This window comes from Ambystoma mexicanum, chromosome 7p (genome assembly GCF_040938575.1).
Source record: "Ambystoma mexicanum isolate Mex_15411 chromosome 7p, UKY_AmexF1_1, whole genome shotgun sequence".
In the NCBI taxonomy this organism is placed as follows: Eukaryota; Metazoa; Chordata; class Amphibia; order Caudata; family Ambystomatidae; genus Ambystoma; species Ambystoma mexicanum.
In genome coordinates, this window is record NC_090939.1 from 448,255,680 (window position 1) to 448,277,855 (window position 22,176).

The 22,176-nt window shown below is 46.2% G+C and overlaps 1 protein-coding gene across 1 annotated transcript in view; it reads right to left on the reverse strand.

Moving 5' to 3' along the window:
• The window catches only part of CHD1L (chromodomain helicase DNA binding protein 1 like), a 1,245,724-nt gene that overhangs the window by 799,292 nt on the left and 424,256 nt on the right, over positions 1–22,176 (reverse strand). Inside the window, exon 14 of the mRNA XM_069636461.1 lies at positions 1,371–1,521. Coding sequence (XP_069492562.1) covers positions 1,371–1,521 — 151 coding nt within the window. The remainder of the gene's footprint in view (positions 1–1,370; positions 1,522–22,176) is intronic.

Consider the following 22,176-nt stretch of genomic DNA (forward strand, 5'->3'; position numbering starts at 1 on the left):
CAAAGAGCTTGTCCAGATTTGTTTGCAAAATGGATGACACTTTACAAAATTAGCTTCTTACCATTCTACTTTCATACTGTACCGTACCACACAGAATCAACAGGGTTAATCCGTTTTGAACTAGTGCGTGGTCATCCTACAGGCCCTGACTGGTGTCTGGATAGTTGCGGGGAAGGCAAAATACAATGAAGTGGAATGCCAGTAGTGAGCGTGTGAACCAGGGGAAAGAGTGGAAGGAACATAGCTTGCTAGCAAGGCCTATACTGCTGCCAAACGTGGGGCCAAAACTACCCATATTTTGGTAGAACACTGGGTGAGAGTTACATTCTAGAATGCCAGATGTTTTCTAGCCCTGCGAGAGTATTTAAATGTCGAAATGATGCTGTCCTGCTTGATAATGAAGACATGTGGAATGTATGGCCATGGACTTATTTAGTTCGAGCTAGTTCACAACAGCATCCCTTTCATGAGGGTAGCATCCCTCAGGTGTTGTCCCACTCTCCTGTGTCCACTATTGCTGTGGACAGACTGGGAGGTGGTGGGGGTGGGGGGGTCAGGCAGTCAAGATATAACTCAAAAGCACAGGCTTGGGTCGTACATGAAGGGAGTTTCAGCTAGGTTTGGGGACAATGTTAGGAGCTCAAGATGAAATAAAAACATTGACCATAGGCACTGTGCAATAAGTAGAGGAATATGAACTCATCCGAGGGAAATCAAGCAGCCACTTTGGGATTCTGGGGAAGAGTGGAACATTTTCAAGGGCTTCCAAAATGTTTTCTTTGTTGTGCAAAATAGGTAACTAACTGTCCTTGCTGGACATTAAATGTCATCATTCCATAGGAACGGAAGACTGTAGGAGTATGGTAAGGTGATTTATGTGTAGCAGTAATATCGTTTGGTTAATAGAAATGTTACTTAAAGGGGGAAGGTAGGGACAGTCCAAACACTTGTAAGAGTAAAATCACATAGTTAAATGTGTACAGCATTTTCAAATTTCCAATCCAAAATGACTGAAGAGAATTCCTTAAAAACCAGTATATCATAATAATCAAGTTTAAAAAAAAAAGAATTATACTTGAAATACAAATGTGATGAAATATGATTGTTCCCTCGTGTTGTGGGCACAGCACCATTTTACAATGTTGAAAACCGTCAGTACTAGCTTACTATTATGATCATATACGCCAGCAACCTGCTGGGCTTACTCAATGATAGTTCGTGCATTTATTGTATATTAACTAAAACCACATCCCTAAAATATATGTAATCAGAAAGGACTTAACACTGTATAAATACTTTACAAATAACAATGGTAGTCCCTGCAATGCCTTTTATTATACCGTTCATACGAACAAATATTACTATTTTACCTGCATGTCGGCTTCTGCTTCTGATTTTCCTTTCAGAGAAAACTGTCCTCCTTCAATAACTGTATTGGTCAATTTAAGTTTTGACACAGCCCGTCTATAGATAATTTCCTCTATTGTATCCCTTGCCAATAAGCGAATGATTTTCACAGGTCTGCACAATAAAATAGAACATAATACACATTTATTTTATGTTGTTACTGCTTGCTACTCCAAATCTGTTCAAATCTTCACAGGAACTAGAAAGCTTCTAAGAGCTACACATTTACAGCAGAAAAAAATTACTAATTTTCCAAAGAGCACATTACTGCATATAAAACGGTAACTTGGAAGCCAGTGTACATGAGACATAAAAACGTTACTTACCTGCAACTACAGTTCTCCAACATTGATATCTTTCATAGATTGATATGCACTTGAATGTTCTCCATGGTTGGGCAGAGAATTCTCTGTATAGGAACAAATAAGCTTACATTTATAAAAAGCAAAAATTGTAATTACTTTCACCGCTACATCGCTCCCGGCGGCCATTGTCCCGCCGCTGACAACCAGTGCGATGACCAAGCAACAAAAGACCACCAAGTCTTCGGACATAGCAACTCTGCTGACTGCTTCCGACAAAGCTAAAAAACAAGATTCCTGCCCCTCTATCTCACGGGAATCCCTAGATAACAAGGGACCTTTGACGACCAAAGAAGATATACGTGAATTCATGGCGGATATCAAATCAGAATTCCGCTCTTGTATGGCGGAACTCACAACTAAACTGGAATGCACAGATAAAAAAGTCTCGGAGGTTGAACAAAGAATGGGAGTTGTTGAGTATCATATCCAAGATCATGCCTCCGCGCTAACTGAGGTTTAACGCTCAATTGGACTATTGCAGCACAAGTACGACATCCTGGAATACAAGCAAGAGGACCTCGAAAAAAGGGCCCGGCGCAACAACCTCCGTATTCGGGGGGGTTCCCACTTCGATCCCAGACAAGGGGTTGGCTGAATATGTGGGCCTCTTTTTCCAATCTCTCCTCCCTGACCTCGAAGATTCACAGCTTCTCCTAGATCGCACCCACAGGCTGAACCCCCGATGCGGAGAGGAATCGGATGGCCCCCCCTACGTCATCACTAAGGGGCACTTCTTTACCACGAAGGAAGCCATCTTGGCAATAAGTCGCTCCAAAGACGAAATTACATTCCAAGGGACCTCCCTTCAGATCTTTCAGGACCTTCCTCCTCTTACTCTTCAAAAGAGGCGAGCCCTTCGCCCTCTAACCACCCTTCTTCAGGCTCAAAAAATCTACTACAGATGGCTCTTTCCCACAGCTTTGCAATTTTCCTACAAGGGCTCACTCAGGATAATTAGCCACCTGGAAGATGCTACCGACATCCTGCGCCCAGATGCTTCCAAACCCTCGTCTTTCCTGCCCTCCGAAGCAACGGCTGACGCAAACCTGGTGGCCTTCCCTAATCCCAAACAAGATTCTTGGTCGAAGGTTCCCAGATTCCGGAAAAGGAAATAGCCGAACGCGACTTCATGATGGAGCTTCCACCTCGATACCGGCTCGCAGCCCAGCAGCATGATCCGATCAGCACCCTCAGGAACACAGATAAGCTTCATCCTTAAAGCAGCGGGCATTATTCCACGGTCCATGCCCGGTTCCAAGGCACAGTCCATCTATGAGTCCTTGGAACAAACCACTAAGATTACCTGTAAGGTTAGCCATGTTGGCTACACACTGTTCTATGGCCCCGTTGGCCAAGGGAGGCATTAGACCCGCAAAAAGTCAGCCACCCTCGGTTAAAACTCGGCCCTCCCGTTGGCGGCCTGAGAAAAAACCCCACAGGCAGGTTGAGGAATGGCCACGGACTCCGTGACATGATGGCTGATCCCTCTACATCTCCCCCTCTCCCCCCAGGACTCGTCAACCTCCCCAGAACTGGCCCCAGAACATCAAGCTCCGAGGTTCATCTCCCTGAATGTCAAGGGTCTAAATTCACCCGCCAAACACAGGTCCATCCTACAGAAGCTTCAGAACGACGGTGCAGCAGTGGCTATGCTACAAGAAACCCATCTGCTGCCGGCGGACCATAGCCGCCTACGCTCCCGAAACTTTCCAAAGCAACTTTTCGCATCTGGGAACTCCAAGAGGGGTGGCACAGCTATCCTATTTGGGAGGGGACTGAACCCTCAAATTCTAGACTCTATAAGCTGCCCGGAGGGGCGGTACATGGCAGTGAAATGCCTACTACTAGGACAACTCTATTCTATAATTTCCGTATGCGCACCCAACTCAGGCCAGGCGCTGTTCTATGAATCCCTGAGTACAACTCTCTCCCCGTTTCTGGAAGGCCAGATAGTGATTGGAGGGGACTTCAATGGGGTCCCGGACCCCATGAAAGACAAGTCACACCCACCCAGTGCCGGAGACCTCACCATAGCCCTGGCTCTCCTACAACTATTTAGAACTTTGGGGGTGGTGGATTCATGGAGAGTACTCCACCCATCCAAAAGAGACTTTTCCTTTTATTCTTATGTCCACAGAACCTTCTCCAGGATAGATCTTCTTCTAGTGTCTCCACAAATCTTCACGTTCACCAACAATGTGACAATTGGCTCCAGAATCTTGTCTGATCAGGCTCCGGTGACCCTGGAAATCCGAGTGCAGGAACCAGCTAACCTCCAACAGCGCAGATGGACTCTATATGATCCGATTCTCAACGAGATGCCACTCAGAGACGCGATCGCAACCACGATCACCAACTTCTTTAAGGAGAACCCCTGTGAGGACACCTATACCACCAATACTTGGGACACAATGAAGGCAGTAGTGTGGGGTGAACTGATTGCACAAGGAGCGGCCTATCATAGACACAAACGTCAAACTCGCCAGGGCCTTGAGGAAGACCTTAGAAATGCAGAAAGGACCCATAAGGAGAAGAGCTGGACCCCTAAAACTCAGTGGGCCATCCGGATAGCACAAAAAAAGATCGAGGCGCACTATGCCGAACACACTGCCCACCAAATGGCAAAAGCAAAACAGTTTTACTATGCTAAAAACAACAAAGCAAATAAGCTACTAGTGGCCAAACTTGCCAAGGCGAAGAGGAACAATACAATTGTGGGCCTGCGGGACCAACAAGGCAAGGTCCATTACGCTGACCAGGACAAACTGCAGCTCGCTGCGACCCACCTGACTCAGGTGATGACCGCTCCAGTGCGGGACATGGAGGAACAGAAGGAATACTTGCCGGGTGCAGCGCTTCCCCGGCTAAAAAGAACAGCCTGTGACTCTCTGGAGGCGCCGATTACTGACGAAGAAGTGGACGAGGCAATAAAAGCCCTTAAATCCCGAGCCCTTGGCCCTGATGGGTATACAACCAGGTTTTACAAGATTTTCAAACCCCAACTATTAGCACCTTTGGTACAGTTGTTTAACTCGTTCAGGACCACGGGCACTGTAACCCCGTCCATGCAGGAGTCAATTACGGTCTTATTACCTAAACCTGGAGGCGATCCGAAGAACCCTGCATCATATAGACCCATTGCCCTGCTCAACATAGATGCTAATATGTACTCTAAAATCCTGGCATCACGTCTGTCTCAGTTCTTGCCGGAGATAATCAGTGCGGATCAGAGTGGCTTCCTCAGACACCGCTCCACGGCCGACAACATTCGAAGAGCCTTGGATGTGGTGGAACTTGCCTTCCGGGATTCCCGGGAATTGGTGCTTCTGGCCCAGGATGCGACCAAGGCGTTCGACAAAGTGGATTGGACTTTCATGAGGCTCACCCTTGAGGCTTTTGGATTTGGCCCGGAGTTCTGCACCATGACGCTGGCAAATTACAAAGCTCCCAAAACCCTTCTCAGAGTTAATGGCACCCTCTCCTCCCCCATTAACCTAACTTGCGGAACCCGACATGGATGCCCGCTGTTGCCACTTCTCTTCGCTCTAATTATGCAACCGTTTGCCCAGCGGATCAGGTTGAACCCTGCAGTCGAAGGCTTTCAATCAGGCCCGGCACACCACAAACTGGCCCTCTATGCAGAAGAATCCTCCTGACTATCACGAAACCCTGCTCCTCCCTCCCTCAAGCCCTTGCTGAGATAACGAGCTATGGCAGGGACACAGGCTTCACAGTCAACTACCGGAAATCGGTCTCCATGGGAGTGGGTTTGACCCGAGAAGACCGAGAGGCCCTAGTTTCGCTGTGCCCAATACAATGGACGACCAAAGGAATTAGCTACTTGGGAGTTCAGATCCCGGCCAACCCAAGCGAGACCTATCGGGCTAATTTTCCTCCATTATTTACAAACTTGGAGGCAGATTTGAGACGCTGGGCGGCACAAGAGATATTGCTGATGGGCCGTATTACAGCCTGTAAAATGAACTTACTACTGAGATTTCTGTATGCGTGCTCCACACTCCCGGTGCCGGTTCCGGCACCAGCCCTTCAACGCCTATAGAAGAAAATGCTGCAGTTTATTTGGGGGGGGGGGAAGCCCAGGATCCCTAAATCCATGATGCTGGGCAACGCGAAACTGGGTGGCCTTGGGGTCCCTGACCTCCAGAAATACCAAATGGCGGCTCACCTGTCCTGTGTCCAATCATGGCAAATCCTCACCAACCGCCCTAGATGGGTGGACATCGAACAAGCGCAGTTACCCCTCCCGCTATGCTTTCTCCCACATGTCCCCCCTCCGGAACAGCGACCGTGGCAGAATCTTCAGGCATCCACCAAACACACCATTTCGGCGTGGGACAAGGCGTTGAAACAGAAGAGGATCGCGACGGGGCTCAGCCCCCTCTCCCCGGTGTTTATGAACCTGACCTTCTCTCCTGGTCTGTCTCCCCGGAATTAGACCCTCGGTCAACTTTTTGAAGGGGGCCAACCCTGCACCTTTGAGCGATGCAAAGAACTCTTTAGGATCCAGGAACAAGATAGATTCACATATACCCAGCTACGCCACTGCACCCACCCACAGACTCGCCAGGCGGCTACTCGTCCCCCCACAGCCATCAAATTGATCCTTAATGAGCTCCCGCCTCGAGGAAGAATCTCCACTCTATACAAGCGCCTCCAAACGGATTTCCTAACCTCCAAGACCCGGTATATGGCCCTATGGGAAGCGGACCTAGGCCATCCGATTGAAGACCAACAGTGGGTTGACATCTGGTCCCGGGCTCACACCTCCTCATCATGCATCACAAATAGAAAGTGCACCTACAAGATCCTCCTCCGGTGGTACTACCCTCCCCTAAGACTTCACCACATGAACTCCACACTCAACCCTCAATGCTGGAGGCAATGCGGCCAAATAGGCTCCTTCTTCCACATGTGGTGGTCCTGCCCCAAGGCTCAAGCCTTTTGGGAACAATGCCTAGCGACGATAGCGGACATCACTCAGGTGCGACTGCCCTTGGCCCCCGAACCTATCCTCCTTGGAGCACCTATCCCCGGGATCTACCCAAGGTCTGGTCCCAAGGCCAAACTATTATCGCAATGCCTACTTGCGGGCGGGAACGTGATAGCCCGCACCTGGAAAACGACGGAAGGCCCTCTCATGCCTTTCTGGTGGATGAAAGTCTGGGACATCCTGATTGCCGAGAAGGTGACGGCTGCCGGGGCAGGCACTTTACATCGCTTTTGCAACATCTGGGGTCCGGTATTGGATTTTGACCAAAGGTCCCGGCCCTGACTTTCAAGCCCCAACTGGCCAGGAGAACTATTCAGGATGGAGATCCCCTGCGGGGACGTGAAGACGGAACTTGAGACCGAAGGGTGGGGTGGGAGGAGCCTCAAATGGTATTACTGTATGCTACATGTCGCAAGTGATTAAGCTTTGTATTGCCATAACTTGCCTGTTTAAAATAAACACGTTTAAAAAAACAAAATGGTAATTACTTAAGTACTTAATTAGCATAATTTACTACAGGCCAAAAGGAATCAGACACATTGGCTCCATCTCTGATCCATCTTCAGTGTCGTTTTATGCACAGAAAGTGCCCAGTATGGAGCCTCATACATTGCATGTGAATTTATAGAAGATACCAATGCTGGAGAAATGTAGTTACAGATAAGTAACTGTTTGCCAGAATTTGTTTGTGCGTAGATTCACATGCTGTTGAATAGATGACTAAGAATGTGCACATCATATCTACATGGCTGGGAGGAGGAGAACTAAGCCTCACGTTATGAAACAGTCTGGATAGGATCACCTGTCTGATCCTTGACTTCTCTGCTGTCATTTTTTCCACTTTTGGCAGGAACTTTCAGTACGAGCCATGTGTGAGGGTTCTGATAGGCCAATCTAAGTGTTGAGCAGGGGCTTTTCACATGTGGCCTTACCAAACTCTCTCAAGGTACCATGACCTGAGCTTATGCGAACAGGGGATTCGCTTGTAAGTAATGTGACGAATCCCGGGGTATTGTCACATCTTCCATGGTGAAGGCCCCTTTCCATGAGGCCAGGGGGGTGAGGCCGCTACCCAATAGGCCCCACCGCCCGTGTGGGTATCTCATGGGATTGGTGACAATGAGTATTCATCCTTCCCTTTGGTGTACCCGCCTTCCTTAACCCCTGCTCCAGTCCCTCTGGTCACCCACACCTCTATTTGTCATGGTTTAATAGAGGACACAATTAAAAGGACTGGAACAAGGAAGAGGGAGACTCTACCAAACCAGATACAGAATGGTACTATAGGAGGAGGATGAAGCAAGGAGGCGAAGGCCCACTGTGGAACCAACGCACACAGTACAGCAGCCAAAAGGGGAAGCTGATGGTAAAAAGGAAAGAAGGACTCATACCGGGGTCGAACAACCAGCCCTGAAGGAGCAGGTAAGGAGATGCTGGTCCCGTTCTGAGTAACTCAAAAGCTGAAGGCTGGGACGTGGACTGCCACAAGCCTGAGAGGTCTTAGCCAGGTGAACCTGAACGGTGGCAGACACACAGGAAGCCAGACCAGTAAAAAGCGACCAGGAATCGAGACGCAGGCAATGAAGGCGAGAGAGACAGACGCTGGAGCTGTGAAGCCACGAGAAGGAGAACACTGAGCACTAAGAACATACGGAAGAGCACAAGGGCATGAGAAAGAGAATCTGAAGTATATTGTGAACTGTATGAAGCAGATAAACACCCCTAGGGATTCAAAAGAGTAGGGTACGACATCCTCTCATCAACACCTGCTTTTCCGACAGGTGTTTTTTATGAAACGTTTTTGCCGACAAAACAAATCGAATTTTTTTGGGGAGTTGGGAAAGGGCATATAAAGGGTTGTAGGGGTTGGGAATAAAAAAAGAAATAGGTAGAGAAGGGGATTTGGGGGTTGGGAGGAATCCCCAAAAATAAAATGTAAAAAAATGTCCATGAGTTTTTTCTGCAAAAACGTTTCGTAAAAACACATGTTGAAAAAACGGGTGTCGATGAAAGGACATAGAACCGAGAATAGAAGAAGAGGCAAACAAGCAGAAGCAAACATTGTGAATGGACCTAGGTGGGACAGTACCTGGCAGGGGAGTATAACAGGTCTGTCCAAGTGGACACTAGGTAACGAAGGGACAAGGATCCTGTCAAGCCAAAGGAACAGGGCCTGAGACCCAGATGAAAGCGGGCAAAGCCCACTTGTTGAATACATAAGGGTCGAGGACCCACCTCCAAGCAAAAAGATGTATAATCTGTGGGCTGAAGTTCAAACTATAAAACACTTTGAGAGCGAGAGTTGTGGAAATCAAGTCTGGCAGGTGAGTAAACCAGACTTGTTAACTATTGGAAAAGTCTACAGGGAGGTCTGGCAGGTTAGTGAAACAGGTCTGACAAGAGACTGGGAAGGATCATTTTTGTGCTACGAACTGGGGAAGAGGAATTCCCCAGAGGATTTTGAGAAACTGTATTTTGTGGAAAACAGGAACTAGGAACCCAGGAAGAGGCTCCTGCCAGGAGTGCGGGGAACTGGGTATATTTAAGTTGGCCAAGTTTATGAACATTTAATTGTATACACTCCTTTTGCAGAAGAACTGCGCTTTGGTGGCAGCATCCAGCCCAGGAGAGGTCTCCTTCTGCAACCAAGAAGGTACCCACTTTTCTTTTAGTAAGATTGATAGTGTAAGGGACGGAAATAGGCTTAGATACAGGCCGGTAGACATTTTTGTTTGACAGACATCATGACTGAGTCCATGGCATTACTTTGTTGAGGCAGGGAAACCTCTCTTAGTGGTTAGGGATAGTACGGCCTTTCCCAAACCCCGTTTTCTTCCTTATAAAAAACAATAAAAGTCTTGAACCCAAAATCAATGTACCGCCTGTGTGTCTTTTTTTTGTTGTAACATGTAATGTGCAGGCAAAAAATATGTGACAAAAATATATACACAATTTTTTTTTATTGAATATTCTTCGTATAAATTAGCCACTTCCCTAAAAAACATCAATCTAAAACATAGTCAATTGTAAACCTTAGCCTGAATTTGATTTAGCAAGCTTTGGATATTCCTCCCCCTATCTTGTTTTTCTTGGGGAAAGTATCCCAACAACCACAGTCTACTAGAAGAGACCTATCTTTTGTTGGTCTTCTAAAATTGAGCTCTTGCACGGTCCTCAAAGATAGACTCTGCGCAAATTCAGGCAGAGTTTGCAATTTAGTATTTGAAAAAAATGGATTCATTCAGCTTTTGCATTTTCCTTTTGTCTTTTTTCATATTGTGATTGTTTATATTGTCCACGGACTGGGGGCACCTCCTCTAACAGTGTACAAGGTGAACGTCAGCCATCATTATTGTTTAATTGTTCAGCAACGTGGAATACAGTTTGCTTTCAATGTATGTATATGTATGCTTATTTTTAGATTGATGTTTTTTAGGAAAGTGCCTAATTTTTAGGATGGATATATAGTAAAGAAAATATTTGTGTATATATTTTTGTCGTGTATTTTTGGCCACCTTAGACACTTTACAAATATGAATGTCGACCTCAGTGTCCAAGGTGGTTAATGGGGTTCTCCTAACTGTGGTTATTACATTACACGTGTGTCGTTTGCCTTCTTCTGACCCCTTACAGTACAGATAACCACACTCTGAGATAGTCAAGTAATAGAGTTCAATGAAGAAGTATACAAATATCCTTTTTATTAGGCTCAAACACACACACAAATAAAACTAAAAGTACTACACACTACAGCAAACAACTATATACATATTCATTGAAAGGTGATATTTATATAGCGCTTACTACTAAGTGCTTTACATAGAACACATATACATACAATAGCACCCAACCGGAGTTGGTACTCATTTATCGACCTCGGAAGATGAAAGGCTGAATTGGCCATGACAGGTTCGAACCTGCCATCTGCAGATGACACACAGATCACAGCAGCGAGTGCTCAACCCGCTGAGCTATCTTGCCAACCAGCAATTGCGCTTGTCATTGTGAATCCCATCTGTTATTTATGTGCTCATAGGCGTTGCAACGGGGCAAGACGAGTTAAGAAGATCATCACTCAGGCTTGGCAGCCAGGAGGGTGTGAATTCATCTCGCATATGTATGATGGTGGGGAAATTAGGCCCTTTCACTCCAGAAAGGCCAAGTTTGGGGTGAGTAAAGGGGAGCGTTTCACTTATCTACAGCTTAGACACTGGGTCGTGCAAAAGGGAAACAAAGAAAGCGCTATGAGGCAACTAACCCTATTCGAAAAGCTTATATTTTCACAAGGGGGATCGGCAGGGCTGGTATTGCAGTTATACAGCTGTCTTAATTCTACAATCAATGAGGGGCAGCCTTTATATGTTAGAAGGTGGCACAAAGACATGGGCAGGGAATTGGATGAGAAACAGTGGGCAGAGATCTGTGACGGGATTTCGAAAATGACGGCGATTTCACAGTATGCGGAACAAAACTGCAAGATGCTGGTGAGATGGTATTTAACCTTGGACAGGGAGGCACACATGGGGAAGGGCACTTCTGGGCTTTGTTGGAGGAGCTTGTAGTGCGGCCGGCATTTGCTTACATGTCTGGTGGAGCTGCCCAAAGCTGCACACATACTGGGAAAAAATAGTTGCTACCATGAAGCAGATAACAGGATCGATGATCGAATGCACGCCAAAGGCCTGTACTGATGTTAATAGTGTCCAGGAATGCCATTGCGGCGGCCTGGAAGTCTGCCCAGCAGCCGTCCTTGGGTTATTGATTAAGTGGAATGTGGAGGGTCCTTATCTGTGAGAAAGTGACATATGCCCTACTCAATAAGCAGCCCAGGATTCCTGTGGTTCATTGAGTCAACGAATAAGGACTGTACCTGTCCCCTGAGGTGCAGAGCTCTGGGGCTACTCAATCTGGCGTAATGTGCATATTGTGTAAAGCCATTGGAAGGTGTTGGAGACTGAAGCAGCGGGAGGGCGTGATGTACATGGATGGGAGGAGGCAGGGGCGTTGCTAGGGGGGGGGCTAAGGGGGCTATAGCCCCTGATCTTTTGGTTGTAGCCCCAGATAGAATCTCAGGAGCTACAGCCAAAAGACTAGCTAGCCCCCAGTCCCAACAGTTCCGACATCAGCTTAGCGCCGGGTCTTTTCCAGACCTAGCAACTCCCCTGGGAGGAGGGTTGGGTAGGGTAAGGGTGATGGGGGAGGGTGAGTTCGGCTAGGATTAGGGGGCACTGACTGTTGAAGTTCAAATGATGAGCTGCGTTGCATGTACTGCTTATAACTTTGCTGCAGAGCAATTGTTGACTTGTGATATGGTATACTATGTTTGTTATAAGCCCATTAAAAAGATTTGACAAAAAAAAGTTCATCACTTCCCACATCGACTGAATTTCAAGGGTTTTTTTTTTGTTACATCTGATCACCTTAACTGTCACTTAACTAAAGTTTCTTCAATACATTTCAAGGGTTTTGTTATACCCAGTTTATTCAAGGGCCATTACCCATGGCCTTTGCCCGTGGCCACTTTACATGTTGCACCAATAGGTTTCTTTAGGGCCCACTAGCTATGGCCTTTGTCCGTGGCCAGTGAGCATGGCAGATGAATACACAAGGCTTCTTTCAAGCCCATATGTCATGGTCTATTGGTGCACATGTTGCACCAAAAGGTAGATGTGAGCACAACAGATGTCCCCCCGACCCCATTTATTTTTTCCTTTCAATTTCGATTCCCCAGATAATTATAGCAGTCATCTTGTGCTAATTACTGCGATAATGCTTGAAAATTAAAAAGTCCTCACAGGCGATCCCCATGTGCCGCCTTCATTTTCCTTTGGTCCCACCACCCATCTCAGTTGATTTTTTACCTCCTTTCTCTCTTTGCTTGGTGTGATGCATTTTTGTTACTGAGTGAGTCTTTTGTTATTACTGCGGTAATCTCACGATATTCACCCAAAATTTCCTGAATAATGCAAAAACGTCCAAACTGTAACTGACTTCCCAGACCACCGCCACCTCCCCAACTTCACATGATGATCTCTTTTCCCCCTCCCCACCTCTAGCCTAATGCTATTTCAACCTTTCTCCTCCTCCAAATAGCATTTTTTGCACTTTTTATTTTTGCATTCCCCCAATATTACTGCGGTAATCACTCTCATCGAGAAAAAAGAATAAATGGCAGATTTTAATTTCTGAAAAGTTTCTCTGCTGCAAAGCAAGATGGCAGATAGAACTATAATTCTGGGAGAAGGGTGCACCCCATTACCGATCAAATATTTAAAACCTACTGGACGGAATAACCCCAAACCTGTCCTGGAAATTAAGTCAACGCTTTGTGTTTAAGGGTTTTTTGGTCCAATTCCGTCCAGCAGCTTTTGCGCTTCGGGGTGATAACATTTGAACTTTTTCTCTATGGGAAAAGGAATGGGAGAGGGCCGGAAACAGCGTTTTTATGCTTTCTTAATAACTTTTTCATTTAATCACAAATTATATTCCCAAAATATCCAGTCTTGGGAGCCGGGGAGCCGTGACAAAATTGATATTTAAATATCCGCCAAATCCATCATGCAAGTCAAAAGTTATTAGCAATCGAATTTTCGGATTTCCGCACTATAATATATCTACACATGTAGTAATCTCAAAGGGAGACGTCATAACACTTTACATTTAAAACAGTAAAACACAATTTACACAAAGACAAGCAAAGACGAGGGGGTTCAAATTAAATTGATATGATACACACAGCCATACAATTGTAAAGGTAGGCATTTTACTAGCAGTCCTTTTCTAGGAGGCAAGTAAAAGCAAAGTCTCAAGGAGTTCAAGTCACAGATATGCACCTGGAAGTGGGTAGGATGTCTCAATGTTCCCCTGCACATGTTTTGCCCTCAGCCAACAGGTAGATAAAAATGCAGTTGAAAAGCACACTTGAATTTATGACAAATGTAGGGGTATACCCATATCCGCAGTTCTATCACATGGAGGGTTACTGGTGGAGGGGTGATTTCTACACCAAAACTGTACCTCCCATGGCCAGGAAAGAGTAGCGCTTACGAATGGACTCTGCGCCCTGCTTGCCTTGCATCCTGATTTTAAAAGTAACAAGCCCCGTGGTATGCAGACTCGCTGACACCACTTACTTCCGCCATTCGCCTCGTTGGTGGAGGCCCATGAGTTGTGGGTGCAGCCGGTCAAGTGGCACAGCGAGTAGAGCGCTCGCTTTGACATCAGTGCAGAGCCTGCGAACGCAGGTTCGAATCCCGGCAGCGCCAAACTCAGCGTTTCATCCTTCCGAGGTCGATAAATGAGCACCACACACCGTGGGTAATAATAAGCAGCGCTCAGATACCTGAGGGTTCGTAGCGCTATATAAATGCCAAATTATTATTTAGTGTGTGAAGTTGGTGTTGGGTTTAGGTCCAGCCAGGCGGCAGTTCCGATCTCCGGTTCAGATATGGTTCCAGTTGATTTGCAGTAGGACGGGTCAGATGACATGGGACAGCGACCACTGCAACTTCAATGACACAGCAGACAAGAAAGAGTGATCAAAATAGCAGCAGAAAAGAGACAGGCAGGTCCCTCTTCAGGATGGAATTTCAGGTGATGCAGGCGACTCTGTTCCTGGGCCATAATCTGAAGAATTTTAGAGTCACAAGCAACAATACAGGACCGTTTATGTTGCAGTAGAGGCCTGCTTGATGAATGGTCAGTCCACAGGAGGGTCTGGGGACAATTCTGATGTCCACAAATGGCAGGACGATGATGCTGAACATAGGACAACCGCTTCATGACTTCTTTAAAATGATCCTCTGGAACCGTAGAAAAGGAACATGTGGTTGACGGGTGCACCAGTATACAGTCACTAAGTGAACCTTGATAGAAGAAAAACCTAGGCCTTCCTTAGCCAGATTTGATGAGGTTGACGGTTAATAAGAGCAATGTACTGAATGCAATATCACAAAAAGAATCTTTTTCAGTTTTTGCTATAGCAATTCTTGGTGAATGGATCTCTCTCTGTATTTTGTATTTTTTTTGTATTTTATTTATTTCTATAGCGCACCAGGCCCAGGGGCAACCGGGCGCTTAACTTAGTTACAACAAGATGAAAGCATGACAAGCCGCGGCTGCAGCAGGTATGTTTCTGTATTCTTGAGGTATTGCAAGCTTTCAAATTCTGTGAATGTAGGAGCCGTGCTCTAAGGTTGAGAGAGACTGGATAGGGGCAGAATTCTGCCCTACTGCCTTTATAAGACATCAGGGGCTTGGCAGCACATGATAGGCTGAGCCTGAGAGAGAAGTAGAAGGTCCAAGTACTGGTAGTGGCATGCCCATGCTGCTGCAATGAGAATCATACAGTGAGGCTGTTATTTTTTATTTAACATATCCATTAGCGGCAGCAGGGAAAAGGTAGGTATAGAGAAACATGTTCTCCAGGGAAAAGAGAAGGCTTGGTGAACGATTGACACTTGGTGTTGTCTGGAGTGGTGAAGAGGACTATCGAGTGTTTGCCATATTTTGAAGACTTAATCCACTTGATCATGTTTCATCTCCCATTTGTTGCATGCCTCAAAATCCCTGCTGGGTGAGTCGGCCAGGGTCTTCTAACTTCCTGGCAGGCAGTTGGAACTGTATTAAGAACCTTCCTTGACTGAGATGCTACTTCCGCAGACTTTGAGCTTCTGGCAACAAGATATAGGATTGTAAGTAGAGGGGTTGGGCACTAAATTTTGACTGAACCTGCACATCACTGAGATAATTCTGACAAGCTATTATATTTTGAAGCAAGGTCCCGGGTGGGGGAGGTGTTGACCACACCTTGTGTATTAACTTAAAGGTAGTTGAGCCCAGATACCTTGCGCTCAAATAATACTATTCAAATTCTGGTTTCCAGTGGAATTGGTGTTGTTTATTCAGATGCTAATCATTCCAGCTAAGCATCCATCTATTCTGGATCTGGATGGTGGGTTCACTTCTGTTCCCACTGTCTTAATTAGACATTGGCCAAGATGGACAGTGAAATTCTGCCCTGTTGATAATGTCCTTAGGGTTCGTCCGGCTTTTTCAAAACCCATCAATTTAGCCTTGATAAAGACCCTGAGAGGTCGAAACACGTATCGGCTGACCACCTATATCACCCAAATAAAGAACACAAAACCCACTGGAAATCAGAATTTGAATAGTATTATTTGAGCGAAAGGTATCCGGGCACAACTACCTTCAAGATCTAGGATTGGTTTTCTCTTGTTTCTTTAAGTAAAATATTGTAGCCCGTTGTCCGCAAAATGCGTTTTCGTGAATCGAACTATGCTCAATAGATTGCATTTGTTCTGCCACCATGAAAGACTCCTTTGAAAGGAGAAAGTTAGTGGATTCATGCGGCCCAGGTTCATGGGATCTGGCATGTAGGTACTCTTAGAGTGGCCACATAAGCACCCGGAAGTTTCAAATGAGGAGGGAGGCAGAAAGAAAGCATGCTCAGAGGTGATTTGAACATATGAAGCGCTGCCACCCCATTTGACACAAGAAGCTGTGTTTTCAAGAGTGGATCTTGAATTCTGTCATTGGATGGCCACGCCTCCAAAATAGTTTTGACCAGCAGTGCCCAGAGGTACACAATACATCCTGGAGGATTGAAAATTTATGCCACTAATTTTAGTCTAAAAGGTTGCGCATTAAATTGGTAGTGGCACCCAGCCGCTACAAACCCAAGAAACTGCCTACGCCTGTGATGGATGCAGGTCAGAAAGTTGCTGGTTGGAAGCGGTGCTTGAATCTTCTACAATGTTATCATTTGAAAGGACTGATCTTTAAGAAACTTGATGAGATACCAGTGATCCAGAATGCGCCTCCAGCCTCCTGGCCTTTTCCGAATCAGGAAGTATTATTAATAAACTCCCAGATTTGTTTGCGACAAGAGTACAAGCTCTATCGCTCCCTTGAGCAGACATGCCTTGCACCCCTTTTTGAGCATATACAGATTATCGTCTTTCTTGCAGATGGTTTTTGCAGTAGTTCGATTCATTGGGCAGAAGTTAGCATTTCCTATTGAGAGATGTAATCGAAAAGGCACACCCTCCCCAACTGGGAGCAGAAGTATGGGGGTGACTCTTTGGACCCTTGCACCTTGGACTGACAGGAGCCTATATGCCTGAAATTTCCATGATAGCCTTGGGAGTCGGTCTTGTACTTGTCTCTCGTCTAGTAAGCAGATACTCTATAAAAATGAAATCGCTAGAATGATCGTGATCATCTCCTTGATCTTGAATATCTTGCCCTGGTGAGAAATTAATAAAATGTCATCTCTGCAGTCGATTGCCCAAAGACCAGGCAATTTCCATGTCAGTGTACATAACCAGCAATAAGTTATTCACCTTCTTACCAAACAGGTCCTCACCGTCAAACTTAAATTAGGCCTGTTGTTGGTAGCCTTTGGCCAACCTTCCTTGCAAAGGGCCACTCCATTCCCCAACTGGTGGAAACCAGTGCCTCCAATGTTCACCGCTACTGTAATAGCGTGATGAGATGCCGCTGAAGTTTGACTACCTCCTCTACTTTATCATCCAGCAAAAAGTCCAGGAAGGGGTCTCACTGGAAGCAACGCTTGTGGTCATACCTAACCAGGATCGCTAGAAAAGTGCCTGCTTTCAAAGTCATTGCAGCATAGGTGATAATGAAATGCCATCTTTATCCAGGGGGGCTACACAAGGCAAGGACGGGTTTGATGATGTCTTTCTGGCAAACACAGGCAACATCGATTCCGGCTGAGGCATAGTGCACACAAATATTTAGTCACTTTATGAGGACCTCTCTATTTATTATTCAACCACTGTAAACTTGCTCATTCCATAATGGAGTGGAAAGCTCATATTTCTAAAGGAAGCAAGTCCCTAGGGGGTGGCAGGGAAGAGGGGTGTTCAACTGGCTCTCTGTCTGCAAGGATGATGTTTTAAAAATCATCTGTCCTGAATGGTGTATCCATCCTACATGTCTAAAACAAAGTACACTTCATCCCATGTTCTTAATACTCCGTTCTTTCTTAGGCAGAGGAACAGCATCCCAAGGTCTTGATCATTCTGGTGCGTGCCTGGGTGTGATGTACAGGTGGCATATGAGGAAGGTCTGCCACCCTCGAACAAAGCTGTGTTTCTAGCAATGGAATATCAACTGGGGCTCAGTCCTTACCTCTTCTTCTTCAACCTCATCTGAAACATGCCTTTCAGGGCTCTCCTGAATCAATTTGGTTTTCCGAAACGTCCTGTGGGAAGACTGGCAAAGGGTCCAGGAGAATGAACGGAACATTGAGGCATATTGAGGCATATGGAGAGGATGCTATATTTGGATGCATTCGTTAAAAAAGGCTACTCTCTGGCGCTGTCCCTATTCTGGGTGACACAGGGCAACCCTTTGTGCAGCTCCTGACAGCTGTGATAATGCCATACCTGTTGACATGGAAGGCAGTTCAGCGTGACACATGTTGACACTATCAATGGGACGGTTGTGAATGAGGAGCCCAAGTAAGCCACTGACGGTGTAGGGTAACTCCACAACAACCAGACATAGAAAAAACAACCTGCTAGGGAAAAAAAGCTAGTGCTCCATTTTTCGAGAAGAACAAGAGCTTTATTTTGTATACAAAAAGGAAGATGGCGATAATGGTATTATAGGTCCACTGCCACAGAGCTCTCTCTCCTCATCAAAATGGCGTTTACTTTATAAACACAAACATCGCCAGTCATTACGCATTCGATATACAGTAGTAATCACCTGCATTGACTGCTGCCTATTTTCATGCAAATGGTTACATATGGCCCCTGTGCCAACTGGTTGTGTCGTCTTTGTCGTCATCTTCTCCACACGTGGGTGACAAGCTCTTCTCCTCGGAGCACTGCAAGGTAATTGGTTAAACTTCAAAAGGCAACATCCTATCTTCATTCCTAACCAAGTGATGTGCACCTGGTCAACATGAACTCAGCAGATAACTTCAAGGTCAGTCTGGTCCTCGGAAACAAGGCAACTTTTTCTCATCCCAGACACGTAAACGCCCACATCATGTCTCCCCGTCATAATCTTATAACTTGGCATCACCACTTGCTCTCCGTGGTAGAAATCACGGATCATGTGATACTCAGTTCCCCCCTGTATCAGCTACCCACCGAGGGGGACAAACATAGGGTCCTACTAATCCATCCAATTCATGAAGGATTTAAGAGCACTATTTTTGTACATCTGGCAGTTCAAATAGAATGACCATTCGTCTGGGGGGTACTAGTGCCCTAAATCTCAGTTCTTGCTTTGGCAGCTCAAGATCTCTGCCCGGGCTCCCATGAGTATGGCCTTTGTGCTGGGCCGCAGCCCGTCTGCCATTCAACTTCTGGCATTCCTACCTAATTGTTCATAGGGCTAACTTGACACAGTTAAATGTGGGTGTACGTGTGTGTTCCTTGCCGCGTCTGGGAATTGGAATGTGATAAGCAAGAGATGAGACCTCGTTATTCTGTGTCTTCAACAGGGCCTGCGAGGAATTAGGCCTATTCTTGAATGCAGCCCTAGTTCATGTTGTGTATGTCGCACACATGCAATGTATTCTAAGTGACACTATCGCAAACCAATGGTTAGTCTTCCCCTGTGAGAGTTCTTAAAATACATGTGTTCCCGTCGACTACTTCCACCCAAAGGTTCCCCCTTACCCCGTACACTGCCCTCTAGGGAATCTCTGCGTTTAATATATTTTCCGCAATCTAAATCGTTTGGGAGGGGCGGTGATCTAAACATGCATCCCTACATTCCCCCTTTAGTCAATCTTTTATTAAAAAACTCAACTAATTCCCTTGTATAATCATCATCCTTGGACACCCATACTTTACGCACATGACGCAAACGTCCCCCATCTTGGCCATATTTTTCTGGGATACATGTGAGGTAACGTGATCTCTATCCCCTGATAAATCGACCCAGTGCTCAACGTAATTCTCTGGGTATGGTTGGGTTAAAGTCTATATCGCCGGGGGGTCTATAGGCCTTTCAATTCTCACAATTTGTGGTTTATTTGGGTCCACTGCTTGGGGTTGCCCATCCTTTGTACCTGGGAGAGCCATTCCGACCACAATAGTAACCATAATTATTGCACTGTCGGGATTGTCTTTGCACAACATCAAAGCATCATCTGGCAGGTGCCGAACACCACCAGCAGGAGCACGACAATCAGAACCAATTTCTTCACGGCTACCACAAGCCAGGATCGTGTCCATGAAAAGAAAGTGTCTAACCAATCTTCGGCCTGCACACTTGCTTCAGTTTTCATGTCAGTCTTTACCTTGTGCAGGTCCCCCATAAGGTGCGTCAGGGACCCATTCTCAGCATCATTTGGAGGTATACAAGGAAGGCATGATATCAACAGTAAGACAGACACAAGTGACCACAGTTCAAGGATGTTTATTGAACTTCAAAAAGGGTTTGAAAAACGCCCATCTAATCCTAAATCTAAAGATGGGAGCAAGCTATGACCATCAAATAATAATAATGCAGTCCTCGTGGTGTCTTATCAAAATAAAAGGGCCTATACATACTAATACACCTATTGCCAATCCTTACCTCGAAATACAAATAGTGTGGGAAACAATGTTATGTAAAAGAAGGAAGTGTTCAAGAAATGATATGGCAGGCTGTTGGCCTCCCTTCCCCACGTTTTTAGCACAGGACAAGGCGGCACACTAGAGATTGGCACAGTCTCTGGCTTCTTCAGCACGAGGGTGCAGTTCAAACATTAGCATCACAGATGTCTGATTATGATTGTAAATTAAGCTTTAATAATCTGTCAAAAACACAGTTGATGGAAGTTCAAGATGAAGCTCCACAGGGTGAGAAAGATCTGTGGACACGGAGGGGGTGTTCCTTATGCCCCTCCGAGGCATTGTGGCGACAGGAAAGCACTGGTAAACTGGTGATGCCTGTAGCCTCGTTAAGGATGGCGTTATAACAGCTACACTACCCCGCGCATGTCACTAGAGAAAGCCTTGCAGCAACTATTGCTGAGGAATGGTTTGTACCAAATTTATTAGAACACGTTGCATTTTATGTAGTAAATTGCATTGTATGTCAAAGGTTTACTGCTGGGCACACGCTGCAAACAGTCAGGGGTGTTATTCCTCAACCTAACGGTCCATTTCAGCATTTACATATTGACTATGTTGACATGCTGCAGTTCTGTCACGGTTACAGATATATGATAGTGGTTGTGTGCCCTTTTGTCAAGGTGGATCGAGGCTGGTCCGTGTACACATTCAGATTCCACGTGCGCTGCAACATTTTTAGTTTGAGAAGTATTTCCTAGATGGGGAATTTGTGAGGTATTAAGATCAGATATGGCCCAGATTTTGTGAATGAAGTGTTTGAGCAAATTAGCTTATTGCTCAGCATAAAGCATATGTTTTCTTCGGCTTATCACCCGCAAGCGAATGGGTGTCACAACCTCTAGTGCACTTGCTCCCATCCATCTGAGGACACAACCCAATACACATGTTCTTAGAGCCCCTCATTGGGCTATGGGGTTTCCCCAACACCTCTCCAGCACTAGAGAACCCAGTTGGACCAGAGCATGGCACTCTTGGATCCAATCCCAATTGAACATGGAGGGGAAATGACCCAACAGGGTACTAGAAGCTACGGTCTAGTTTCTGCATAGTCCCTGGGTGTGGCTGGCTATTTAAGCCACACCCAGGCATTGATCCACGCTTTGCGTTTTTCTGCCAACTGGCAGCAGAACGCTCACCGTGCCTTCCTGACGAGGATTCCTGCTCCGTGCACTTCAGTCACCCTGGCCACTCGTCTGGAATAAAGCAGCCCCTCACTGCTACGGAGAAGGCAGCCCCTCACTTGTGCAGCGGAGCTCCGGACCCATCTACCTGTTTCTTGTCCGGCGGCTCCCGTCTCGGCTCCTCCTCCGCAATCAGCTGCTGCAGTTCAATCGGGTCCACGGCCCCTCCGCAGTCTACAGCTGCCTCAGCCACCAGGTCCGCGGCCTCCCTGCAGTCAACAGCTGTTTCAGCCACCAGGTACGCGGCCCCTCCACGGTGTACAGTTTCCTCAGCTAGTTACTCTCGTCCTGGAGCCCTGCTCCTCCCGATACCAGCAAAGGGAAAAAGAAGGACATTCATCAAACAGATAGATACATTTTACAGTGCGTGCAAGGAAAAGACAGAAAAGAAAGCAAGAGAAAAGCATGAAGGTGGCCAGTAAGGCAATTAGCTAGCGGTGCGTGCACAAAGACAGTAAAGAAAGAAAGGCACGAGCTTGCCAGCAAACACAACAGGCACCAGCAAACTAGAAAAGGAAACCTAGCAACACGAACAGAAGGGAAGCAAGCCAGCAATCAGACAAGGACATTGACCAACAGACAGCAAT